This window comes from Pogoniulus pusillus, chromosome 39, assembly GCF_015220805.1.
Source record: "Pogoniulus pusillus isolate bPogPus1 chromosome 39, bPogPus1.pri, whole genome shotgun sequence".
Lineage (NCBI taxonomy): Eukaryota > Metazoa > Chordata > Aves > Piciformes > Lybiidae > Pogoniulus > Pogoniulus pusillus.
The window spans coordinates 6,151,966-6,178,554 of record NC_087302.1 but is presented as its reverse complement, the minus strand read 5'-3'; the positions used below and the strand labels follow the sequence as shown (position 1 = coordinate 6,178,554).

General features: G+C 55.0%; 1 protein-coding gene across 2 annotated transcripts; it reads left to right on the top strand.

Moving 5' to 3' along the window:
* The first annotated feature begins 10,256 nt into the window (after positions 1 to 10,256).
* INKA2 (inka box actin regulator 2) lies at positions 10,257 to 26,213 on the top strand. 2 transcript variants are annotated; one of them, XM_064174005.1, is made up of 2 exons: positions 10,257 to 10,352; positions 24,323 to 26,213. In XM_064174005.1, the coding sequence occupies exons 1-2, from the start codon at positions 10,317 to 10,319 to the stop codon at positions 25,298 to 25,300; spliced, it is 1,014 nt and encodes a 337-aa protein (XP_064030075.1). In that variant the 5' UTR covers positions 10,257 to 10,316; the 3' UTR covers positions 25,301 to 26,213. The 2 variants fall into 2 exon arrangements, with proteins under 2 accessions (XP_064030075.1, XP_064030076.1); XM_064174006.1 differs by lacking the exon at positions 10,257 to 10,352 and adding an exon at positions 22,055 to 22,105.
* The last annotated feature ends 376 nt before the right edge of the window (positions 26,214 to 26,589 follow it).

Genomic DNA, 26,589 nt, shown 5'->3' with positions numbered 1-26,589 from the left:
TTCACATTGTCAGCCCAGCCCAGAGCAATCTGCAGCTCCAGCAGCACATTGCTGTGCTTTTGCTTGCAGCCAGAGCCAAAGGAAGCATTCCTGCTCTTGGCAGCCTTGGGAGACCTTGGCAATTCATGTGGAGACTCTGCAGGCAAAAGAGGTCCTGGGAAAGGATTTGTGTGAGGAAGAGAAGTGGAGAAGACCTCCTCCTGAGGTGTGGTGAGGCTCTGGAATAGGCTGCCCAGGGAGGTTTGTGGATGCCTCCTGCCTGGAGGTGTTCAAGGTCGAGTTGGATGAGGTCTTGAGCAACCAAGTCTAGTTGGGAGGCTTCTCTGCCACTGGCAGGGAGGTTGGAGGAGATGATCATGGAATCATGGAATGGTTTAGGTTGGAAGGGAGCTCAAAGCTCAGCCAGTGCCAACCTCCTGCCATAGGCAGGGACACCTCCCACTAGAACAGGTCACTCAAGGACTCATCCAACCTGGCCTTGAACACCTCCAGGGAGGCTGTGCTCCACAACCTGCCTGGGCAACCTGTGCCAGTGTCTCACCACCCTCACTGCAAACAACTTCTGCCTAACATCCATTTTCAATCTCCACTCTGCCACTTCAAACCCATTCCTGCTCCTCCTCCTCTCATTCCCAGACCTTGCAGTAGTCCCTCCACAGCCCTCCTGCAGCCCCCTTCAGATCCTGCAAGGCCACTCCAAGGTCTCCTCCAAGCCTTCTCTTCTCCAGGCTGCACAGCCCCAACTCTCTCAGCCTGTCCTCACAGCAGAGCTGCTGCAGCCCTCTCAGCATCTTGGTGGCCTCCTCTGGACTGGCTCCAACACTTCCATGTCCTGCTTGTGCTGGGGGCTCCAGAACTGCACAGAGGACTCCAGGTGGGGTGTGAGGAGAGCAGAGGCAAGGGGCAGAATCCCCTCCCTTGCCCTGCTGCCCACACTGCTCTTGCTGCAGCCCAGCACAGGGTTGTGTCTGGGCTGCACTCACACTGCAGGCTCCTGTTGAGCTTTGCATCAGTCCAGACCTCCAGGGCCTGTTCCTCAGGGCTGCTCTCAGCCATTCCCCACTCAGGGATCTCTGAGGTCCCTTCCAACCTAAGCTATTCTGTGATTCTACCATGTGTGTTGGCTTCCAGAGCTGTTGGGTTGTGCACAGCTTTTAAGAACAGTCATGGCAGGTTTGAACACTGCTGCTGTACACAAGCACCTGCCTCATCCCTTTAGCTTTGGAGGATTTGCCTTTCCTCTCTGCCCAGAGGAGGAATTACTCAGAACAAGCTCTGCTTTACACAGTAGTCATAAAATACTTTTCAAGTGAGACAATCTCATCCTCCTCTCCCAGATGTGCTGAGATGAAGACAGTGAACATTCTCCCTCCTCTGCAGCACGTGTGACTCACTCCTGGGAGCCTGGTTTGTGTTGACACTGCCATGGCAACTCTCTTTGCTCTCTGGGCAGTAAGGCACAGCCCAGAGAAAGGGCCATTGATACTGCCACAGACACTGACTTCACATCCACCACCAACACCCTGACCCCAGACACCCTACCCAACCATCTCCCTTTGAAGGGGGAAGCTGGATGGCAAATTCCCAACCAGCAGCATCTCTCTGGGGCAGCAGAACCTTCTTTGTTGCTTCAGTAATTGGCAAAGGCCAAGATTTCTTCCAGCAAGCCTCAAGCACAGAGTTGTTATAAATGATGATGATGATGATGATGATGATGATGATGATGATCTCACAGTGCCCTCATTGCAGTGCCCTTCTGCTGAAAGGGTTTGGTTCCTCTTCAGCCATGTCCTTCAGCAGGAGTCAGAAGAATCATAGAGTCACAGAGTGGCAGGGGCTGGAAGGGATCTCCAAAGCTCAGCTGGTCCAGCACCCCCTGCCAGAGCAGGATCACCCAGAGCAGATCACACAGGAACACATCCAGGTGGCTCTTGAATATCTCCAGAGAGATATTAGATATTGATCAGCATTGATCAGACCCCTCCTCAGCCTTCTCTGCTCCAGAGTAATCCCCCCAAAAAATTCTCTCAGCCTTTCCTCCTCACAGAGCTGTTCCATTCCCCTCAGCATCTTTGTAGCCCTTTGCTGCACCCTCTGCAGCAAGTCCCTGTCCCTCTTGAACTGAGAAGCCCAGAACTGGACTCAGTGCTCCAGGTTATGACACCAAGCTAGGAGCAGCTGTGGAGCTGATGGAGGGTAGCAGAGCCCTGCAGAGGGACCTGGCCAGGCTGCATGGGTGGGCAGGGGCCAATGGGATGAGACTGAAAAAGGCCAAGTGCAGGGTTCTACACTTTGGCCACAACAACCCCAAGCAACACCACAGGCTGGGGCCAGAGTGGCTGAGAGCAGGCAGGCAGAGAGGGAGCTGGGGGTGCTGGGAGAGAGGAGCTGCAGAGGAGGCAGCAGTGCCCAGGTGGGCAGCAGAGCCAATGGCATCCTGGGCTGGCTCAGGAGCAGTGTGGGCAGCAGGACACTTGTGCCCCTGTGCTCAGCACTGCTCAGGCCACACCTGGAGTGCTGTGTCCAATTCTGGGCTCCTCAGCTCAAGAGAGATGTTGAGGTGCTGGAAGGTGTTTGGAGAAGGGCAGCAAGGCTGGGGAGGGGCCTGGAGCACAGCCCTGTGAGGAGAGGCTGAGGGAGCTGGGGGGGGTGCAGCCTGCAGCAGAGGAGGCTCAGGGCAGAGCTCATTGCTGCCTGCAGCTGCCTGCAGGGAGGCTGTAGCCAGGTGGGGTTGGGCTCTGCTGCCAGGCACCCAGCAACAGAAGAAGGGGACACAGCCTGGAGTTGTGCCAGGGCAGGTCTAGGCTGGATGTGAGGAGGAAGTTGTTGTCAGAGAGAGTGATTGGCATTGGAATGGGCTGCCCAGGGAGGTGGTGGAGTGGCTGTGGCTGGAGGTGTTGCAGCCAAGCCTGGCTGGGGCACTTAGTGCCATGGTCTGGTTGGTTGGGCAGGGCTGGGTGCTAGGTTGGGCTGGCTGAGCTTGGAGCTCTCTTCCAACCTGCTTCATTCTCTGATTCTCTGTGGCCTCACCAGGGCAGAGCAGCTCAATGTGCAGCTGCAGCTGCAGATCAAACAAGCGAGCAGAGCTCAGGGCAGCAGCTCAGAGCAGCTATTTCCAGCACACCAGTGAGAAACGCCAGCAGCTCACTTCTGCCTTTTGCCTCCAGATAAACAAACCTCAGCCCATTTTAATCTTGGCTGTATTTTTATACCACAATTTGCTAAATTATTTTTCAGCTCATAGGAACAGGATCTGGGTCACCAAAATGCAGCCAGCCAAGCTGTAATCCAATGTTCTTTAGCACAAGACAGCACAGGGAATGCACAAGGATTTCAGACTGCCTCAGCTTGGAAAGGACCCTCAAAGCTCATCTTGTCCAAGCCCCCTGCACTCAGCAGGGACACCCCCAACCACATCAGGTTGCCCAGGGACACATCCAGTCTGATCTTCGTTGTCTCCAGGGAGCGATTTGCCATTGGAATGGGCTGCCCAGGGAGGTGGTGGAGTGGCTGTGGCTGGAGGTGTTGAAGCCAAGCCTGGCTGGGGCACTTAGTGCCATGGTCTGGTTGGTTGGGCAGGGCTGGGTGCTAGGTTGGGCTGGGGGAGCTTGGAGGCCTTTTCACTGAATCACAGAATTAAGCAGATTGGAAAAGACCTTCAAGATCATCAAGTCCAAGCTATCACCTAATGGTTTCTAATTAACTAACTCATGGCACTGAGTGCCCCATCCAGTCTCCTCTTAAACACCTCCAGAGACAGTGACTCCACCACCTCCCTGGGCAGCCCATCCCAGTGCCAGTCACTCTCTGTGAGAAGAACTAATTGATTCTATGGGCTCTCAATCACATCCATCAGCAACCTGTTCCAGTCTTCTGTCCCCCTTACTGTGCAGAACTTCCTCCTGATGTCCAACCTAAATCTCCCCTGCTCCAGTTTCAAACCATTGCTTCTCATCCCATCCCCACAAACCCTCCTAAACTGTCTCTCCCCAGCCTGCCTGTAGGTCCCTTTAAGGTATTTCCCTATCTGGGTTCTTATTCCTGGCCCTCCAGTGCAAACAGAGGAATGCCAGGAGCTGGAATTTGGCTGGAGCAGAGTCAGAAGTTTTACTTTTGAGCTGGGGGCAGGTCAGGATCTTTTAGAGGCCACAAATGCAGAGAGCAGAGACAATAAATGAGGCTTAATGGAAGCAATGGTCACATTTTCAGGGGTGCTTTGAATCTCTTGCTGCACAAATACAAAACCAGCAGGAAAAGTTTTGCCCTCACATCCTTACCTATTTGGGTTGGATGTTTATGCCCCAATGAATTCAAACAAAGGGAATGCAATTCAGGTCACTTCAGTGGGAAGGAGATTCTCTGAAAGGTTTGCCTGCAGTGTGCAAGAAAGTCAAAGACTAAAAACCAACCCAGCTGAAGCAGGAATGAATTCAGCAATCACCACGCTTGTGAGGCCAGCAAAGAAGAGTCATGTGCAAGCCCTGAGAAACCAGATCAGTGAGCTGAAAGACAACAAAGGAGATAAGCCTTCAGCTGTGCAGGGATGGGTGCAGGAACGAGGCACTTGATGCCAGTGGGATACACCACTCAGAAGCCTGTTCTGGAGCCTCCAATACAAGAAGGATGTGGAACTGTTAGAGCAAGTCCAGAGCTGGGCCATGAAGATGCTCAGAGGGCTGCAGCAGCTCTGCTCTGAGGACAGGCTGAGAGAGTTGAGGCTCTGCAGCCTGGAGAAGAGAAGGCTTTGAGGAGAGCTTGTAGGAGCCTTCCAAGATCTGAAAGGGGCTACAGGAAGGCTGGGGAGGGACTATTGACAAGGTCTTGGAACGAGAGGAGGAGGAGGAGGAATGGGTTTGAAGTGGCAGAGGGGAGATTGAAAGTGGATGTTGGGAAGGAGTTGTTTGCAGTGAGGGTGGTGAGACACTGGCACAGGTTAAGGGTGGTGAGACATTGGCACAGGTTAAGGGTGGTGAGACATTGGCACAGGTTAAGAGTGGTGAGACACTGGCACAGGTTGAGGGTGGTGAGACATTGGCACAGGTTAAGAGTGGTGAGACACTGGCACAGGTTGAGGGTGGTGAGACATTGGCACAGGTTAAGAGTGGTGAGACACTGGCACAGGTTGAGGGTGCTGAGACACTGGCACAGGTTAAGGATGCTGAGACACTGGCACAGGTTGCCCAGGGAGGTGGTCAAAGCCAGCTTGGATGAGTCCTTGAGCAACCTCTTCTAGTGGGAACTATCCCCTGCCATAGGCCTTGGAACTGGCTGAGCTTTGAGATCCCTTCCAACCTAAACCCTTCTGTGACCCTGTGAAGGCTCAGCCTGGGCTGACTTGGGGTTTTTTGTTGTTTTTAGCCCAAGGATCTCAGTTTGTTTTTTTTTTTTTCATTTTATCCTGAAATAAACCATGCAGCTTTCCCCTCCCTTTCATTTTTTCCCCTCCTGCTTAAGGGTGTTGTATCCTCAGCTCTCTGTGTTCTTGCAGACCTGATTGTTTCCACTGCACTGCACCATCTGCTCATGGCTTGCACCGCAGCAGAGCGGAAGGAGCTCAGGGCCCACCGTGGAAGTGGAGATGCTGCTTTGAACCTAAGTGGAAGACTAAAATGTTGCTTAGTAGGGGGAAATCCTACTTGAGAACAGCAGATTTTTTTTTTTCTCTTCTCTTTTAAGTCCCCAGGAGTTTGGAGCACATTAATATTCTGGTCTGTTCTTTATGCTGTGTTCCTGAACTGCTTTATCAGCCTCATGGGACAGGAGCAGACCTGGAGGCTGAAAAGAGGATCAAAAAGATGACCCTAAAGAGGCTAAAAACTTTGCTATCCCTGTTCAGCTGCCAGCAGATCACACAGTTCAGTGTCTTGCAAGTGTTCCAGGAGCTTTCTGGGACACAGCATCTGCCACTTGCCATGTCCACTTGCAGCTGGCCTCCAGCATGCTAGATGTGCTGGGAAATGAAGGTTGTTCAGCTTAGATCTGGTGATGGAACCACAGAAACGTTCAGGTTAGAAAAGCATCACAGGATCAGAGGATGTCAGGGGTTGGAAGGGACCCAAAGGGATCATCGAGTCCAACCCCCCTGCCTCTATCTAACACAGATCACACAGGAACACATCCAGACAGACCTGGGAAGGCTCCACACAAGGAGACTCCACAACCTCTCTGGGCAGCCTGTGCCAGGGCTCTGGGACCCTTCCAGGCAAGAAGTTCCCCCTTGTGTTGAGCTGGAACCTCCTGTGCTGCAGCTTCCATCCATTGCTGCTTGTCCTATCCCAGGGAGCAGTGAGCAGAGCCTGTCCCCCCCTGCTGGCCCCCAGCCCTCAGATAGTTATGAACATTGATTCAATCCCCTCTCAGTCTTCTCTTCTCCAGACTAAATAGCCCCAGGTCCCTCAGCATCTCCTCCTCAGGCAGTGCTCCAGTCCCCTCATCATCCTCATAGCCTTCCCTTGGACTCTCTCCAGCAGATCCCTGTCCCTCTTCAACTGGGCAGCCCAAACCTGAAGGCAGTACTCAAGATGAGGTCCCAGCAGGGCAGAGTAGAGGGGGAGGAGAACCTCCCTTGATCTGCTGGACACACTCTGCTTAATGCCCCCCAGGACCCCATTGGCCTCCTGGCCCCCAGGGCACATTGCTGTGCCATGGATGCTCTCCCCCAGCACTCCCAGCTCCCTCTCCTTGGGGCTGCTCTCCAGCAGTCACCTCCCAGCCTGGACTGCTGCAGTTTATTCTTCTTCCCCAGGCACAGGACTCTGCATTTGGCCTTGTTGAGCCGAAAAAAAGCCCCTCAGGGTCACCAAGTCAAACAGTTCCTACTCTACAAAGTTCAGCCTAAACCATATTCCCAAGCACCACATCCAAACGACTTTCAAACACATCCAGGGTTGGTGACTCCAGCACCTCCCTGGGCAGCTCGTTCCAATGATGCTTTAGAACAACCTCCTGTGTATCTTTTGTGTCTCTCCGAATCGGATTAGTCAAAGCTCTGTGAAAAGCAACAGTTAAAACAGGTCCAGGAACAATAGGGTTTGAAAAACAACCCTTCAGTATTGTAAACAAACCATCAGGAAGAGCAATCCTGGCCCTGGGGAAACCCCTGGCTTAATTCCATGCAGTTTCTCCAGGTGCCCAAGCCACAGTGCTCACCAGCAGTCCATGTGGTAAGCCCAGGAGAACATCAGTTATGCTCTCCTGATGCCCACTTTTAGCCTATTCCCTCCTGAATGCCCCAAAACATCCTTGTTCAAGGCTGGCTTGGGAGAGTTAAGCTCACAATCACTTTCCAGCTCCCACCCAGGCCATGTATTACAAGGGCCAGGAGGAGCTGCTGTGATGTTAGCTTTGGTGCCACACTGCAGGGAAAGAATAGAATCATAGAATCAAGCAGGTTGGAAGAGAGCTCCAAGCTCAGCCAGCCCAACCTAGCACCCAGCCCTGCCCAACCAACCAGACCATGGCACTAAGTGCCTCATCCAGTCCTTTCTTGAAGACCTCCAGCCACAGCCACTCCACCACCTCCCTGGGCAGCCCATTCCAATGCCAATCACTCTCTCTGACAACAACTTCCTCCTCACATCCAGCCTAGACCTGCCCTGGCACAGCTTGAGACTTTGTCCCCTTGTTCTGTTGCTGGGTGCCTGGCAGCAGAGCCCAACCCCACTTGGCTACAGCCTCCCTTCAGGGAGCTGCAGACAGCAATGAGCTCCCTGAGCCTCCTCTGCTGCAGGCTAAACAAGAAGCTGTTCCCACCTCTGACTTTATAGAATCATAGAATCAGGGTTGGAAGGGAGCACAAGGAGCAGCCAGTTCCAACCCCCCTGCCATGCCCAGGGACACCCTACCCTAGATCAGCCTGGCCAGAGCCTCATCCAGCCTGGCCTCAAACACCTCCAGCCATGGGGCCTCAACCCCCTCCCTGGGCAACCCATTCCAAGCTCTCACCACTCTCCTGCTCAACAACTTCCTCCTCACCTCCAGCCTCACTCTCCCCACCTCCAGCTTTGCTCCATACAGAAGTGGGAGGGTACAAGAAATTGCAAAGCATGGTACCAGGGGCAGAAAGGAAAGAAAGGTCTTGAGCCACACAAGCAGCACAGAAACCTGGACTCAGACTGTGGCTGTTCTTGGACACGGATCCATGTCTGGGACACAGGCAGGAAAAGGAAGTTAGGTCATTCCCTGCTCTGCTAATAACTGCTGGGGGGTGGCAGTCCAGCCTATACTCCCCCCCCCCCAGGGTGCCATCCCTTCAATTCTTTGCCACTGCCTGGCTGTTTCAGGCCTGCCATATGATCCTTGATATGCTTGGGTAGGCTGGGGACAGACAGAGCCCGAGCCTGGACTGTGGGGAAGAAGCAGCTGGCCAACAAATCCAGATCTGAAGAGGCAAATGATAGCAGAGCTGAGTTGGCTCCGACTCTAAGGAAAGCCTGGCTGGAATCCCACTCCCATCACAGCATTGCCCCTGTTGGAAGTGATTCATTTGTTAATAAGGGCATTTCTGTAGGACATTACTGCCCCAACCTTCTCCAGAAGAGATGCAGTCTTCAGGCTTCCTCAACAGCTAGGAAATGGGAACTCTGAAACGAGCAAAAAGCACAGGGAATGAGAGCACTAAGACAAGAGATGCTGGGAGGACCTTGGAGTGGTTCCCAAAGACACGTGAGAGGGCAGATCACCAATTCCCCAGCCTGGCACAAAGGGGCAGCTTTGAAAAGCACCGAGGCTGATTGCCACCCACAAACCAATCAAATCCTACGAGCAGCTGCCCAAAAAAAAAAGGACTGGGTTTTTACTTCTCCCTTGGAAAAGCAGAGCCTGTCTCTCGTGACTCAAGTGGCCAGGGGAAAGCAAGCAATTCGTTTTCTCACCCCAAATTTCAGCACACAAAGTGTGATTCCTCCCTCCTGTCGAGTTCTTACCCCTTGCAGAAGGGTTTGGGCAAAGCTGGTCCATCGCAGGGGACCTCAGCAGCTGAACAACCTCCTGCACATGAGCTGAGGATAAAAACATAGGAATGAGGCACGCTGAAAAAAACCCAAATCCTTCCTGATTTGGTGCACTTATAAAGCCTGATGTACCAAAGTAGAAGTACCAAAGTGCTGCTTTCTTTTCCTGGCTCTTCTCTCCATCTGTTTGGTCTCCTGTGGTGACAAGCAATAACAGAGGGGGGGAAACCCTGCCCTGAAAGGAGAGCAGGGACAGCATAAGGACATCGAGCTGCTGGAGCTAAGAGAGTTGAGGCTGTTCAGCCTGGGGAAGGCTCCAGGGAGACCTTAGAGCAGCCTTGCAGAACCCGAAGGGGGCTACAGGAGAGCTGGGGAGGGAGTTTTGACAAGGGCTGTGACGGGAGGAGGGACAGTGGCTTTGAGCTGGAAGAGGGGAGAGTGAGTCTGGAGATTAGGAAGAAATTCTTGCCAGCGAGGGTGGGGAGACTCTGGAACAGGTTGCCCAGGGAGGCTGTGGATGCCCTCTCCCTGGAGGTGCTCTAGGCCAAGCTGGATGAGGCCATGAGCAACCTGGGCTCAACGTGGGAGGTGTCCCTGCCCGTGGCAGGGGGTTTGGAACTGGATGATCTTTGGGGTCCCTTCTAAGCCAATACCCCTCATGTGCAGGGAGTTTCCAGTTTCTCCTTGTGCACAATCTCCTCTCAGCCCAGACACTGCTTGTAGACCACAGCCAGAACAAAACTGCTCCTGCTCTGGTCAGAAATCCATGCTCAGGGTTTCCAACACCCCAACCTGTGCTGCTCCGCAAAGCGGCACGGCCACGGGTGAAGGTCACTGCTTGTGGTCCTGCCACCAGGCAGGGGGGAGCTGAGCCCTGCCCCGGGGTGACAAAGCACGGCTGGACCAGCCCGCAGCATCTCGGGGCCCGGGCAGAGCCGAGCGCTGCTCCTGGCCGTCGGCGAGGCCACGGCGGTTAACCCCCGGGGCGCTCCGCTCCGCACATCACCGCGCAGCATCGCGGGCAAAACAAACCCAACCCTCGGAACTTCTCCGCACCTCCTCCCGCGGTCCCGGCACCGCTTCAGGAAGGCTCTCCCCTCCCTGCAGCCTTTACCGGGACTCCCCTGCCCGGGGCGGGGGCAGCTACTGCCCCGTTCCCCGTCTCCGCCGCTCGCAGCAGCCGCTCCGCAGCCCCGCTCCGCACCAGCCCCCGCCTCCCTGGCCCTGCCCGGGCTGGGCTGGGCTCTGCCCACCCTCCCCCCCCCGGTGCCGCCCCCGGCTCCCCCCGGTCCCCCCGCCCGGCTGCCGTCCTCTCCCCGGGCGGGCGGGCGGAGCTGGCATGGCAGCGCCGCGCTGAGCCGGGCCATGGACCAGCACCTGCGGCGGCTCAGGCAGGAGCTGGTAAGGGGGCGGAGGAGCCGGGGGGGGGTCCCCGCACACCCGGGGCTCGTCCCGCTGTGGCGGTACCCGGAGAACCTCAGCTGGGGGCACGGCGGGACGGGAGCGGCGGTGGGGGGGGGAGAGGGTCCTGGTTGCATCCAGCCGACCCCCCCTGGGGTCTGATCTGCTCGGGGGGCACCGCTGCGGTCGCCTGCCGGAGAGAAGCGCGGTGCTGGGCGCGGGGAGGGTGTCCGGGGGTGTGCGGGAGGGGGGAGCTAGGGAGAAGATGCCCGCAAAGATCAGAGGCATCCGCAGAGGTCTTCGGTGAGAGCAAGTTCAGGGCAGCCAAAGCCATGCGGAGGGAGCGAGCGGCTGCCACTTCCCGAGCTCGGGAACACTTCTGCGGGAGCGGGGACGCTATTGTCATCACCCCTGCGCCTCCCGAGCCCGCACGACGCTAAACCTCACCCGCTCGGCTCGCCGGGGCTTGTCCGCCCGCCCCGGGAGCTGCCGGTACACGCCGGCTGCGGGGGGGTGGGTGTGGAAGAACCGACACGTCCCAAAGTGGGGCTCCGGCACCGGGCAGGGCTGGGGAGAGCTGCGGGAGTTCAGCCAGAGGGAGAAGGAGAACAAAAGGGGAGAAGGAGGCAGGGCAGACACGGGTGGGTGAAGTTTCTGGATGCACAGAAGCTTCCCGGTGCGGGGCTTCGTGGGCGTTAGTGCTTGTGCGAGCCGGAGTTGTGCCGAGTGGGTTTACACGAGGCATTGCCACCCTGCCCCCGGCGCAGGAACAGCGTTTGAGTCATGACAGAGACACCCGAAGTTAGAGCTGTGCCAGGGCAGGGAGCTGTGCCAGGGCAAGGAGCTGTGCCAGCGTAGGGAGCTGTGCCAGGGCAGGGTCCGGATGCGCTGCTGCCTGGAGGTGTCTGTGAGCTGCAGAGTGGACTCTCTGCAGCTACCTGAAAGGAAGGTTTTGGTCTCTTCTCTCAAGTAGTAGTGATAGGATGAGAGGAAATGGCCTCAGATTGCACCAGGAGAGGTTTAGGTTGGATCTCAGGAACAATTTCTTCCTTGCAGGAGCAGTCAGGCGTTGGAGGAGGCTGCCCAGGGAGGCGGTGGAGTCACCGTCCCTGGAGGGGTTCTAAAACCATGTAGACATGGCGCTTGGGGATAGGGTTTAGTGGTCCTGACGGTGCTGGGTTGATGGCTGGACTCAATGAGGTCTTTTCCAGCCTTAATGATTCTACAAAACACGGGTTTGGGCAGCAGCACTTTGCCCTGAGTGCACCTGGCAGCAAGCAGCGGCGTGGAACGTGCCAGTGTCACCAGTGATCCCCCAGCAAGCAGAGGAGCTAGGCCAAAGGCAAGTGATGGACCCGGGTGTGAGAGGTGGAATGCAAACCCTGAACCAGGATGTGTGCAGTGTCCCCTGGGAGGCCTTTAAAGACACTGGAAGGTGAGATGGCTCCAAAAGAGTCCCTTTCACAAGAGCATCCTTAGCATAAGGTTCCTAAGCCTTAGGAATTCAGAAACAGAGAGTTCTGTGTGCAAATTCCTCCCCCTCCATTTTTTGTTGCTAAAACTTTTGACTTCAACAGCAGCTTCCCAGGATAGCAGAGCACAGTGTGTGGGAGCTGTGAGCACAGCCATGCCAGGACAGCTCAGGGGGTGACAGCAGGAGGGGCCCTCAGAAACGACCCCTTTCAGCAGCGACCTCACGAGCTGCAGGTTGCATCCCGCAGAGGGTAGGACTGCATCAAACACGGAGTGATGGAGTTGTTTTGGTTGGAAAAGACCTTAGGATCATCGACCTAACACCACCATGGCCACTAAGCCATGTCCCCAGGTGCCATGTCCACATGTTTTCTGATCCCCTCTAGAGATGGTGACTTCACTGCCTCCCCAGGCAGCCTCTTCCAATGCCTGACCACACTTGCAGGAAAGAATTTTTTCCTCATGTCCAACCTAAATCTCCTCTGGCACAATCTCAGAGGCTGATTCTTCTCATTCCCTGCTAGCAGGGAGAAGACACCAACCCCCACCTCATTCCAGCCTCCTTTCAGGGAGGTGTAGAGAGCAATGAGGTTGTAGAGAGAGCAATGAAAACAACCAGGACTGATATCCTGAGCAATAACAGCTTTAAGAATCAATACTTTCCAGATAGGCTGGGATGAGAGCAGATTGATGTTGCCTTAAAGAGCAGCACGCAGCCACCACAGACAGCTGGGACCATCTGCATGGAGTGGGGAGTGGGAACTGAACCTCTTGACCCTGCTGCTTTTCCACTTTCTTCATTCCTGGGCAGGTCATGCCTGCAGTCAGAAAATGCACCAGAACCAAGAGTCATGCAGCAGGAATGGTGGGAAGGATTTGGCCAGATGGAGGCAAGGAGCCACCTCATGTGCAGCTGAACAGGAGCCCAGTTCTAGGGCACCACTTGCAAGTTTAGAAGTGCCTTGGTGTGTGAAGGGGAGCAGCTCTGGCTGGATGGGAAGGGACTCTGAGCAGGTTTCCTGCAGGGGAAGTTCTGCAATCCTGCCCTCTGAGGAGCCAGGCTTGCTGAGCTGGCCAGTGTGCCACCTGAGCTAGGAGCCACTAGCTGGCAGAGGTTTCCTTTGTCTCGGGGTCAAGTGCAGCAGCTTTGGGCTGTTTAGAGGAAGGGATGTTCTCAGAAGAGAGCAGATGTTGGCACAGCTCCCTGTTCCCAAGGAAAGGTTATCTCCAAGTGCAACTCTATTCCCTCCACTAGGGTGGGATTAGAAGATTCCAGCTCCCGGTTTGCTTTCTCCTGCTTTGCAGAGCCTGGATGAGGCACTTAGTGCTATGGTTCTTTGCAGTGAGGGTGATGAGACACTGGCACAGGTTGAGGGTGGTGAGACACTGGCACAGGTTGAGGGTGGTGAGACACTGGCACAGGTTGCCCAGGGAGGTTGTGGAGCACAGAAGCACCCAATGTGATCTTTGATCACATTGGGTGCTTCTGTGCTCCACAACCTCCCTGGAGGTGTTCAGGACCAGGTTGGATGAGACCTTGAGCAACCTGTTCTGTCCCTGCCTATGGCAGAGGGGGTTGGAACTGACTGAGCTTTGAGGTCCCTTCCAACTTAGACCATTCTATGATTCTATGGTTCAGTTAATTAGATTCTATGGTTCAGTTAATTAGAAGGTGTTAGGTGATGGATTGGACTCAAATGATCCTGAAGGTCTTTTCCAGCCTGATTAATTCTGTTGCAGTCATCGTGGGCTTGGGTTTGGGGCTGCTGCCTGCGCCCCAGCATTTCAACACAGCTCTGCACTGAGATCACACTTGGCTTTGCCAGGCAGGTCACGGGTGGGTGTGGGTCTGGGCATGCTCACACCACTCCTCACCTCCCAGAAAGCTCTGCCAGGGCTCCCAGAGAGCTCCCAGGGATGAATCTGACCCGCTGCAGTCAATGAGAGCTCTCCTGTTCCAGTCGCATGTTTTCCATTGTAAGCTGATCGTTTCTGGCATGTGTGGTGTCCCTTTGATTGGAATTCATTCAGAAGCTTCCACAGGCAAATGCTTCCGAGCCAGGAGAGCCTCAGCTGACACAGCCATTCATCCCTGTGGGATGGGGGCAGCTCTGCTGGCAGCTGATGGCTGTTCCAGGATCCTGCCACCAGGCTCTGGAGCAGCTTCAGAGGAGCTGTGCCAGCTGCCGGCACCTCGCTCTGTGTGCAGCAAAGACAGCAGGACTTTGTTCACCTCCTCTGGGAAAAGCCTGCAGATTTCTGGGTGCAGAGTGGTCTGTGAGAATGTGCAGTGCTGGTTTGTAGGCCTGTGCAGTCAGTTCACACAATTCCAGGATGCCAGGTTGGAAGGGGACCCCAAGAATCATCTGGGTGATGGTGGAGTCGAAATGAGCTGGTCCAGCACCCTGGCAGGCTGAGTGCTCAGACAATGCTGTGTAGGAGACTCCACTGCTTCCCCTGGGAGATGATTCCAATCTCTGACTGTTCTCATGGGGAAACATTTTTTTCTGGATGCCATTGGGCATCTCCCCAGCAGTAACTTGTCCCCATCCTTGTCTTTGCCATGGGACTCCTTGTTGAAAGTGAGTCTCCATCCTCCTGGCAGCCACCTTTTATGTCCTGGTCCATGGTGATAAGGTCTCCCCTAAACCTCCTCTTCTTAGGGCTGAAGAAAACCCATCTCAGCCTTTCCCCACGTGGCAGGGCTGCCAGTCCTCTGAGCATTCTCACAGCCCTTCTCTGGATGCTTTCCAGCCTTCCCACATCTTGTTTTCTGTGCAGCAGGGACCAAAAGTCGTGCTTCTCCACTCCTGTATCTGCCCTTCACCTGGCAGCTGTGAGATGTGCCCCTGAGCTGGTAAATCTGCCCTTACCACCATTAATGCCCATCCCTAAAGCCCTCTTGCCTTGGGCTGGGAGCCTACAGCCAGCCTTCTGAGGCACAGGGATGTGGTATCCATCCCTAAAGCCCTCTTGCTTGGGCTGGGAGCCTACAGCCAGCCTCTGAGGCACAGGGATGTGGTATCCATCCCTAAAGCCCTCTTGCTTGGGCTGGGAGCCTACAGCCAGCCTCTGAGGCACAGGGATGTGGTATCCATCCCTAAAGCCCTCTTGCCTTGGGCTGGGAGCCTACAGCCAGCCTCTCAGGCACAGGGATGTGGTATCCATCCCTAAAGCCCTCTTGCTTGGGCTGGGAGCCTACAGCCAGCCTCTGAGGCACAGGGATGTGGTATCCATCCCTAAAGCCCTCTTGCCTTGGGCTGGGAGCCTACAGCCAGCCTCTGAGGCACAGGGATGTGGTGTCTGCTAGCAGGATGTTATCTCAGCTGAAAGATGAGATTGAACAAGAATTGTCCTGCCAGGGGATTAGCAGAGGCATTTCATTTCCGTGCCTCACACTGCAGCTGGCATTACCTCCACAGGCTTGGGCACAGGGATTGGTGCTCTTTAGACACAGCCACATCAGTGGGACTGAGCTTTCCAGGCTCTTCTGTCTTAAGAATCACTTCTTAGCCAGCTGGAGACTGCTGAGGCCATGGGGCAGATCTGCCTTGCACTTGGGGCTTGGGTGGCTGTAGCTGGTGAGGGCTCACAGTCAGCTCAGCTCCAGTTGTCACTTTATTTTGCATGGTTTGGGCTCTTTCCTGAGGGATCTGAGATGCTTCTGGGGTTTCTCTTGCCTTTTTTTTCCAGGAGGAAAAGTGTTCAAGTAGGTGTTTAAAGCAAACCTCCCCACTCTGGCTTGACCTTCTGAGTGTTCTCCTTGCACATTCCTAATGAATGCATGGAATTGTGGAGCTGGATGGAGTCTGGCTCCCTTCTGACATGAATTTATGTCCTGGTGGATGATGTTTCTTGCAGGATTAGAACATTTGGTCCGAGTGAAAAAATACAACCAATTCTTTTTTACCTTTGTCTCACTCTGGGTCCTCTCCTGGGAGCTGTGCTGAGCTCCAGGAGGAGTCTGCTGCTGACTTCACTGCTGCTGAAGGAGCAGCTCTGCTGATCTGCAGGGGAGTAAGGCACAAATGACAGAACTCAGAGGCTGACATCACCACTCACAGTTCCAGAAGATGGAAACCCACAGCTCCCTGTGTGGCCTCTGCTGAAAGAAATGGTCCCTTTAAGGATGTCTTTACCCAGCACTGCTGCAGTGCTGGAAACCTGAGTGGTTATTGCACAATCTCCTTCAGGGAAGGTGCAGAGGAGTAACTTAGAGAATGACAGAATGTCAGGGGCTGGAAGGGACCTCCAAAGCTCAGCTGGTCCAGCCCTCCTGCTGGGAAGCATAGGCTGGGTGTTAGGAGGAAGTTGTTGGCAGAGAGAGTGATTGGCACTGGAATGGGCTGCCCAGGGAGGTGGTGGAGTCACCATCCCTGGAGGTGTTGCAGCCAAGCCTGGCTGGGGCACTTAGTGCCATGGTCTGGTTGACTGGATAGGGCTGGGTGCTAGGTTGGGCTGGCTGAGCTTGGAGCTCTCTTCCAACCTGCTTGATTCTGTGATTCTATGACTCTGGCCCTCAATACCTGAAAGATTTGTTTAACCTGAAGAGCTTTTGCCTAAGCAATTTGTCAGGGACAGACATGTGCAGGATGCTTCACATGGATGACTTTGGAGGTCTCTTCCAACCTGCTTGATTCTATGATTCTAGAATTCTATGATTTAATTTGTCTCAGTAAAAATGAGCCTCAAACCAGCACACCAGACCTGCAGCAGCTTTTGTGACAGCTGGGAGAAGGGAAAACCCTCAGTGAACGCAGCAGGACTTTGAGCTGAGCACAGGGAGTGAGAAGAAGAGCTCAGAGCCTGTTTGTTGCAATGAGGAGGAAGACAGATGTCCAGCCTGGAGGTGGAAGAAAGCACCGAGAGGAAGCTCTTGCTCTGAGGGCAGGAAAGGCCAAATGGCAAAGAGCAGTGTGCAATAATAGTGCTGACAGGCAGCAGGGCCCAGCCACAAACAATTGGTGTTTAAAGAGGATGACATAAGAGAGGCCAAAATTATTTTAGAACTGCTGAGCTGCTCATATTGTTTCTGTCTTTTCCTTTGGGTCAGTAACCAGATTAATCTTCAGCAAGCCTGCAACTGTGGCTGGGCAGAACTCTTTGGAGCATGCTGCATGGTTCAGAGTGGGCAGCAGGACAAGGGAGGTTCTTCTGGCCCTGTGCTCAGCACTGCTCAGGCCACAGCTTGAGTGCTGTGTCCAGTGCTGGGCTCCTCCATTGCAGAGAGATGTTGAGGTGCTGGAAGGTGTCCTGGCACAGCTTGAGGCTGTGTCCCCTTCTGGTGCTGCTTGCCTGGCAGAAGAGAGAAGCAGACAGCAGTAATCTGTAGCCCTCAGTTTCTTCTGCTGAGAAACAACTAGTCAAAATATGGCTAAGACACTCATGTGAGGTGCCAGAATAAGGATGTGATGGTTTGGGTGTTCCCTGCCCCCTGACACTTAAGAAAATCACCCAGACTAGACTCAGCTGAGCTGGAAACTAAGAGTGCAGCTTTGTTTTTACAGCTTAGCAGAAGATCCAAGCAGGTATCTACAATCTCTACAGCTACAGACAGAATACTGAGGTGAAAAAGGTAATCCAGAAACACAACTCCCTTCCCAGAAACCAGAGTGCCCAGGAGGGGCTCCCAACCACCCTTCCGCCTCCTTCCCACCCCTCTACCTTATCCCAGACTTTGGCTTATGTTCAAAGTGAGTTTGGAGGATGGGCCAGGGGGGTTAGGAAGCAGAGGGATTAGTTAGACAGGCAGCAGGTTAGGGAGACAAGTGCAGGCAGCCAGAGACACACAGCAGCTGTGGTAGCTATGGTTGTGGTCTTGCTTTCATCCATCTCAGCAAGCCTATGAGTGCAGCAGCCATCAGCATTGCTTCCTTTTCACAGCCTAGCATCTAATTTCTCTCACTAAAATATCCTCCTTGGCCTCAAACTAGCACATCTGGACAGCCCCAGATGTGCAGCCAGGCTTGGGGGGGGGGGGGGGGGCACGGATGGGAGCTGCATCCTGAGAACTGCTGAGTGTGAATGCAAACAGGAAAAGATCACTTCCCAAAGGGGTGGGAAAAAAAGGTCCTGATTTACCTGGGAAGTGGGAAGTGAGAAGTGAAATCTCCTTTCTGTGCAGTCTCAGGTGCTTGGCTTGGCTTTGATAAGATGCCAGGAGCTGCAGAGGATGTTCCTTGGGGCCAGCTGTCCTCCTGCTGTGTTAATCAGTGCTGGGAGTGGGGAGGAGGCCATTGATTTGTAAACTCTGTAAACCAATTGTGGTCTCAGTTCTGGGAAGCAGTATTTTGAGGGAATCATTAAAAAGGCCTGGCTTAGGCAGCAGTGGCTCAGCCCTGTGCTGCTTGCAGTGGGAGATTTCCACCCTGGGGAAAACAAACCCTCCACAGCTGAACTCTGCCACTCCTGCGAGATGCTCGCTCTGCATCTGGTTTATTTCTCCCCTCCAGGTTTAATATTCCTTGGTGAGCATCTGAAAGTGCTTGAGAATCATAGAGCTGGTTGGTTTGGAAAAGCTCTCTGAGGGCACTGAGTCCAAGCATCAACCCAACACCACCATGGCCACTAAACCATGTCCCCCAGGTGCCATGCCCGTGCACCTCCAGGGATGGAGGCTGCACCACCTCCCTGGGCAGCCTCTTTCAATGCCTGACCACTCTTGCAGGAAAGAAATTTGCTCTCAACTCCAACCTAAAGTTCCTGTGATGCAGCTTGAGGCTATTTCCTCTGCTATCACTTGATACTAGGGAGCAGAGCCCAAGCCCCACCTCACTACAGCCTCCTTTCAGGGAGCTGTGGAGAGCAATGAGGTCTCCTCCAGATTAACCAACCCCAGGTCCCTCAGCTGGGGCTCCTCCCCAGCCCTGTTCTGCAGACCCTTCCCCAGCTTCGTTGTCCCTTCTCTGGACCCACTCCAGCACCTCAATGTCCTTCTTGTCCTCAAAACTGAGGCTGGTGCAGCCTCACCAGTGCCCAGAACAGAGGTGTGATCGCTGCCCTACTGCTGCTGGCCACCCTACTGCTGATCCAGGCCAGAAGCTTTGGAATTGTGCCTCCCAGCTCCCAGTGTTCAGGGTGACTGTAGTTCAAGCAAGATTTGCTTTGGAGAAGGAGTTAGCCACTCAGTCTTGTCCATGCTGTCACAGGAGGGTTGGGATGGAGGTGAAGCCTCACTGCTGGAGAAGAAACCTTCACCATCAGGCACTGAATCCCAGCTGCTGCTGGGGAACACACTCCACAGTTGTGCCCATCCCTGCTCTGCTCTGGCTGTAAAATGCATCTCTGGTGGCTTCTTCACAGCTTCACAGATTGCATCAGGTTGGAAGAGCCCCTCAGAGGGCATCTTATCCAACCCCCTTGCAGCCAGCAGAGACACCTCCAACTAGATCAGGCTGTCCAGGGACTCATGAAGCCTGTCCTTGAATGTCTCCAGGGATGGAGCCTCAACCACATCCCTGGGCAACCTGTTCCACTATTTCACCACTCTCTTTGTGCAGAACTTCCTCCTGGTGTCCAACCTGAGTCTCCCCTGCTCCAGTTTCAAGCCATTGCCCCTGCCACCTCAGGCCCTGCTGAGCAGTCCCTGCACAGCTTTCCTGTGGGTCCCCTTCAGGTGCTGAAATGAGCTCTCAGGTCTCCCTGGAGCCTTCTCTTCTCTAGGCTGAACAGACCCAACTCTCCCAGCCTGTCCTCACAGGAAAGGCATTCCAGCCCTTTGATCATCTTTGTGGCCTCCTCTGGACCTGTTCTCTTTGGGATTAGGCTCAAACCTTCTCCTGGCAGTTGTTAGGGGCTGCAGTTTTCATGGGTGTTGGTGAGATGCAGTTTGAGGCTTCCGACTTTGAACCGTTTCTAGCAGCGGTGGCTTTGAGCATCTGCACCTTGTCGTGGTTGCAGTGTGGCAGAGCTGCCAACCTGTGCTGGAGCACAAAGTGTCTCAAATGAGACACCCAGAGCCCTTGAAATGCTGCTGTGTTTGTGCACCTGGAGCAGAGAGCTGCAGGTACAAGAGGGCAGGTTGATGTTTTGCAGCCGATGCTGCTTCCCCTGCGCTCAGCTCCGCAGCAGGACCCAGCACGGGGCTGACTGAACAACAGGGTTGGGATTTAGAGCTCACAGCCATGCAGAAGGCAGAACATCTCCTGATGCCCTGTGGTGGCCAGCTTACATAATGCCACTTGCATAACCCCAGCAAGCACAGGCAGGGTCTCTCCCCAGGCCACATGAAGGCTCTCAGGGGGGTTGTGCCACGTTCACGCTCTGCTTAAAACTGTGCTGGAGTTCATCACAGCTTCCAGCCCCTTCTGCCTGCAGCTTGTGAGCACAGAGCCAGTGAGGCTGCAAGGGCTGACCCTGCAGCCTTGAGGTCTCATCACCTTGCAGCTGGAGCATCTGCTTCACTTCCAGCCCAACCTGCTGGCTCATTCCCAGAAACTGTTAGTCCCTCCAGCAGCCCAAAATAGGTCACCCTCAAACCTTTGCCAGGGTGGAGGTCTCTCTCCTGTGGGAGGTTGCTCCTTTTCTGGAGAGGGAGGTCACTCTGAACCTGAGAGGACTCAGATCTTCCTGGCAAAGAGGAGAGAGTTGCTGGTAAGACACTGGGGAGGAAACTTATGGGTTTTTCTCTCCAGGCTGAGTGCTGTTAATTACCACAGGGTAATTATCAGTGGATGAGCTCCAAGCCCCTGCAGACTCTTTGGTCACCAGTCAGTGACTTCACTTCGGGCTGGGCTTCACTCACTCTTCAGGTCTAGAAAAGACTGAACAGATCCCATGAAGAGCAAAAGATAAGGCAGAGGGGAGGGGGGGTGGGAAATTGTTTGCTTCATTGCACAACCCAAAGCTTTTGCAGTGTTTGTAAGCAGAGTTAAAAGCCTCAGGATCTTCACACCTCTCTTGCTGGTGGTGAGGTTCACATTGCCAGAGAGAGAGTCCAGAGGGCAGGATCTGTCCCACTTCAAAGCAGGTCTCTGAAACTGGACAGATGAGTCCTGTTTATTCCCTTCTGCTGCAAGGGGGACAGCTGAAGCCAGCAGGGAAGGAGCTTCCAGACCTTGCAGTCTCTCCTAGGAATGCATTTCCACTCCTGCTCCAGTGGCTCAGGCTCCCCAGGCTGGTGCTGGTGCCAGGTTTGGCAGAACCAGCTCCTTTGTTCAGAAGGAAAAGTGATGGAGCTTGAGCTGTCAGGGCTCAGATCTCTTCATGCCAGGGATCAGCCTGTGAGAAAACAACCACACCAACCATGCCCATAAAATGTTGATGCTCATCAGAGCCTGGGAGGATGAGGCAGGAGTTCACAAGATGCCAGGATGTCAGGGGTTGGAAGGGACCCAAAGAGATCATCCAGTCCAAACCCCTCTGCCTTGAAAGGCTCCACAGAAGGAGACTCCACAACCCCTCTGGGCAGCCTGTGCCAGGGCTCTGGGACCCTTCCAGCAAAGAAGTTGCCCCTTGTGCTGAGCTGCAACCTCCTGTGCTGCAGCTTCCATCCACTGCTCCTTGTCCTAGCCCAGGGAGCAGTGAGCAGAGCCTGTCCCCCCCTCCTGACCCCCAGCCCTCAGATAGTTACAGACATTGATTCAATCCCCTCTCAGTCTTCTCTTCTCCAGACTAAGCAGCCCCAGGTCCCTCAGCCTCTCCTCCCCAGGCAGTGCTCCAGTCCCCTCATCATCCTCATAGCCCTCCCTGGGACTCCCTCCAGCAGATCCCTGTCCCTCTTCCAGCGAGAAGCCCAAAGCTGAAGGCAGTACTCAGTTGTCACAGTGCCACCCATCATGCTGTGTGTGTGGGGGGGGGGTTAATTGAATCAGTGAGGTGACAGCAGAGCCTCCCTGCACAGGCAGGCTTGGATCAGCCCAGTCATTACTGCAGGACCCTCGCCACTCCCCACGGGGCGATTACAGCCCCGTGCTGGCCAGGGGATTTGGTGGCAGTGGCCAATGAGGGGCCAGGCCAGCTCCAAATCCAGCTTTTTGCAAAGCCCCAGATAAAAAGAGACTTCCATTAATAGGGCAAGAAAGGTTAGGAGGAGAAGCCTTGCAGCAAGTCTGGAGAGGTAAGGTGATAGTTTTGTCTGAGGCGTGGAGAACATATGGCCCAGCTGGGGCATGGGAAGCCCAGGAGCTGGGCTGGGCTGGAGCTGGGGCTGCATTTGCCTCTCTGCAGAAGTGGAGGTTTCATTGTGATGCTGGGAAAGCAGCGAGCTGGAGCCACTCTGCAGTGGGGTCGGGAGCTGAAGAGATTCTCCTGTGTCCTCAGAGCTGGTGGGCTCGTTCCAGGTGGTAAAGCAGCTCCTTGGGAGTGGAGCTGTTAGAGAAATCTGCTGGCTGGTTTTAGGGTCTGGGTTTTGAAATGTGGTCAGAACTGCTGAGGAGCTTTGGGAGGATTGTGACAAAGGAGCTGATTTGTTTGGGTGGCTGCTCTTTGTCACCGGTCAGATGCCGGCGCAGGAGCGGGACTAGGGCAGGGGATGGAGCTGGACTTAGTTAAAGCAAAGGAGATGTGAAGCAGCAAAGCAAAGGTGAAGCTGAGCATGACCTGGGGGCTCCTTTTTTCTCACCCTCACTTTGGGGTCTGTTGCTGTACAAAACCTGTGCCAAGCCTTTGTAAACTGCCCCTGACAGCCTGGGCTGAAGCTTCTCCTAGGGAGTGGCAATCTGCAAACCACCTTAGTGCAATGTGACAGGTCTCCAGCCCTGCCAGCCCCTGCTGCTCTGCTCCTTCTCCTTCCCATTCCCCCTCCCCATCCCTGCTCAAGGGGAAAAAAACCTACAAGTGGCAGCTGTTGGCAAGTGGAGCCCATTTGGTTTATGATGCCACTTTGGGAATATGAGCCAGGTCCTACACAAGAGAGAGAGAGAGAGAGAAAGCAACAGAGGGAAAGCAAAGAGAGGCAGGGGGGTGTGGGGTATGTGTTTGGAAGCTCTGGAAAATAACTTGCCCTATTTTAAGACTGATATTGAGAGTTAAATCTGCACAGCAAGGCCCAAGGGTAAAGCAGAACTGCTGCTAAAGGTCCTGGCTTGGGGATCATGGAATCATAGAATGGTTTAGGTTGGAAGGGACCTCAAAGCTCAGCCAGTCCCTGGCAGGGGTCACCTCCCACTAGAACAGGTCGCTCAAGGCCTCCTCCAACCTGACCTTGAACACCTCCAAGGGGCTGCTGGTTTCATGTGAGTCATTTGAGGGTCGGGGGTTTGGTTTGTACCAAGCCTCCGTGGCACTGAAGTGCCTTTGCTTGTCCCCTGCTGAGAGCTGCTGCTGGTAGTGAGGCTATGAAGCTCGGAGGGGACATCTTCCAGAGGAGCAGTGGGAGCCTCGTTGGGGTTTGGCTTAATTTGCTTTTAGCACCTAGCTGAAGAAAAGAGGTCTCTGCTCATTGTTCTGGCTCCTGATTTCAGTTAGTTCCAGGGCACAAAAGACACAAAAGCAGCAGAATATGCTAAAACTGGCAGCAGCCAGACCCATTCATAGTTCTGCACCTTGGGCTTCTGCCAAGCAATTAATTGAAACTCAAACTACTTATTTTTATTGTCAGGTAGAAGGAGAAGAGGAAGAAAAAAAGATCAGATCCAATCCAATCCACTCCCCCTGTCAGCTCCTCCTGTTCCTAGAGGGGAAGCTCCTAGGAAAAGCTGAGAACCCTGATCTAGGGTAGGGTGCCCCTGCCCATGCAGGGGGGTTGGAACTAGGTGATCCTTGTGGTCCCTTCCAACCCTGACTGACTCCATGGTTCTAAAAGCCCCACTGGGGCTGCCTCTGCTCTCTGGAGGACCTTCTTGGTGGCTACACCAATTAACCCTTCATTTCCCTTAGCCTGTAGCATTGTGCTACAGGTAGGATGTCCCTGTACTTAGTGCTGGTTAGGACACACCTGCAGTGCTGTGTCCAGTTCTGGGCTCCTCCATTCAAGAGAGATGTTGAGGTGCTGGAAGGTGTTCAGAGAAGAGCAGCAAGGCTGGAGAGGGGCCTGGAGCACAGCCCTGTGAGGAGAGGCTGAGGGAGCTGGGGGGGTGCAGCCTGCAGCAGAGGAGGCTCAGGGCAGAGCTCATTGCTGCCTGCAGCTGCCTGCAGGGAGGCTGTAGCCAGGTGGGGTTGGGCTCTGCTGCCAGGCAGCCAGGGACAGGAGAAGGGGACACAGCCTGGAGCTGTGCCAGGGCAGGTCTGGGCTGGATGTGATGAGGAAGTTGTTGTCAGAGAGAGTGATTGGCACTGGAATGGGCTGCCCAGGGAGGTGGTGGAGTCGCCATCCCTGGAGGTGTTTCCGAGGAGGCTTCGTGCCAGGGGTTAGTTAATCAGAAGGGTCAGGTGCTGGGTTGGCCTGGATGACCTCAGAGGCCTCTTCCAACCTGGTTAGTTCTGTGGCTCTGTGGCAGGTCTGAGGCGCAGCGGGTGGGGAAGAAGTGATGTGCGAGAAGCTGCCCAGCCCCCGGGGCACAGCCTCCTTGCCCTCTGCTGGGGCTGCTGACTCCATGCCTGCTTCCTTCCCTCCGCAGCTCTCCATGAAGGAGGTGGGGGACGGGCTGCACGAGCAGATGAACTGCATGATGGGCGCCCTGCAGGAGCTGAAGCTCCTCCAGGTCCAGACAGCTCTGGAGCAGTTGGACATCTCGGGGAGCTGTGGCACCGTGCCTGGCACTGAGCAGCACCAGTGCTGCTGGAGCAGCAGAGACCTGCCCGGGGCCCAGCAGGAGCAGCGGCTGCGTGGGGAGGTGCTGCTGGAGGGGCACAGCTCCAGGTCCCTCGCCTGTGCTGGGCTGCAGCCAGAAGGTTTGTCCCATCCTGCTGCGCTCCTGGAGAGCAACCGCCCCGGGGACACTCCCTCCTCCTTCAGGAGCCTCTGCAGCGAGGATGTCTGCCCCCCAAAAGGACCTTCCTGCACCTGGAGCAGAGCAGAGCAGATCCACCCAAGGACATTTGAGCCCAGCAGGCAGGGCAGAGCATGCCAGGAGTGCCCAGGCTGTGATGAAGGCCACGACTGGACATCCTCCCTCATGTCCCAGAGCAGGAACCGGCAGCCGCTGGTCTTGGGGGACAACATCTTTGCAGACTTGGTGGGGAACTGGTTGGATCTGCCAGAGCTGGATAAGAAGGGGGAGAAGGGCGAGGCCTCCCTGTCCATCAGCAGGTCCCAGGAGCTCTGCAGGAAGTTCTCCCTCACAGCCAACATCTTCAAGAAGTTCCTGAGGAGCGTGCGGCCAGACCGGGACCGGCTGCTGAAGGAGAAGCCTTGCTGGCTGCCCCCCGAGGACAAGCAGCCTGCAATTGCTAAGAGACCCAAAAAGATGAACAAACTCAAGGGCACATTTTACTTCCCGCTTCATGGGAGCATCCAGAACCATCACAGCAAAGCTGAGAGGTGCCCAAAGGCAGAAAGCAACAGCGAGAAAGGCAAAACTGGCCCCAGGAAGGTTCCTGATACCTTAGACTACAGCCAGTCCGGGTTTGACATCAACACAGCTGTTTGGGTCTGAGCTTGTCCATGTTCTCTGCTCTGCTGAGCACATTTCCCACCAGACAGGAGCTGGAGGCTGTCCACAGCTCTTCAGGAGAGCCCTGAGCTCCAACTGGACTGTGATGAGGAACCCTCTGCGTAGCTGTGGGCTTCAGCCGCCTGCAAGTGGCATCCTCTGGAGAACTGCAGCTTCAGGAGCTGGCCCAGCCCCTCCTGGGGAGGCTTTTGGGGACTGAGAGTTGCTAAAACAATCACAGCCTTTAGCTGCTTTAGAGTGAGTGGTGTCAGGGATGGCTTGGGGGTAGCCTCTTCAGCCCCATGCCATTGTTAAAGGTTGGAGGAGCTGATCCTTGGGGTCCTTTCCAAGCTGCCATCCTGTGGGAGCTGCAGCACAGGCACCCCCCCCACCCCTCCATGTGTGTGTCCAGGTCTGCAAACACACCCCTAGTTTTGTGAACGAGATCTGCCCCTGCTCCTGTGCCCTTGGGCCCCCTGGTCTCTGACCCACTTTGAAGCCCTCTGCCTGGAGTTCTTCTTCAATTGGAGGAACTGAGTTTGGATTTCTGAGGCTGGAGCAGCTCCAGGTGGGGGTGTGGAGCCCCAACTTTGCTGCCTTTCAGCTGTCAGTTGCACCCCAGTTGCACTCCCGGCACCTCTCCTTGCCCTGCCAGTTAAAGCAGCAGCACACAAGGCTCTGCTGGTGGCAGTCTGTGACCTCCAGTGGGTCTTGCTCCTCTCCCAGTGCCCTTGTCCCTGCAGGTCACACCAGCTGCAGCATTGCACAAGTTAGCTGTTGGAGTTGCTCTGAGACACCTTTCTGCAGCAGACCTTGTTTGTCGTTGTTTCCTGTGGTGTACAACCCCCTCTGGGCACAGCCAGGCTCTCCAGTGCCACCTGGCCCAGCCTTACCAATAAAGTGTCCCCAGTCTCCAGCGCCCTGGAGCCATCTGTGTCCACCCTGGGTTCACCTTCTTCCTGCTCTGCTCCAGGGCAGAGGTTCTGGGAGGTCTGCATGGAAGGTTTGGTTGGGGTTGGAGCTGAGAGGAACGTGGGGATTGTGTCAGCCTGTGCCCAGCTGGGATGGAGGAGTCTGGGGAGCAGCCAGGAGAGTTTCCATTCCAGGAGAGGTTATAAATCATAGCAGGGAGAAGAGCTGCAGCCAGAGGTCCCCTCCAGGGTCCTAGCACTGCTCTGAAGGCACATCCCAGTGTGGTTCGTGCACACCCCTGAGAGCCCTCAGGGAACACTCCAACATCCATCTTCCTCTCGCAGCAGAGTGAAGGGCAGAGGGAGAGATGTTTGGGGGAG

Bases quoted from the DNA above. Each gene is read 5' to 3' on its own strand.
- INKA2 (XM_064174005.1), top strand. From the start codon at position 10,317: ATGGACCAGCACCTGCGGCGGCTCAGGCAGGAGCTG. The intron at 10,353-24,322 runs GTAAGGGGGCGG...TTCCCTCCGCAG, and splicing joins GGCGGCTCAGGCAGGAGCTG to CTCTCCATGAAGGAGGTGGG.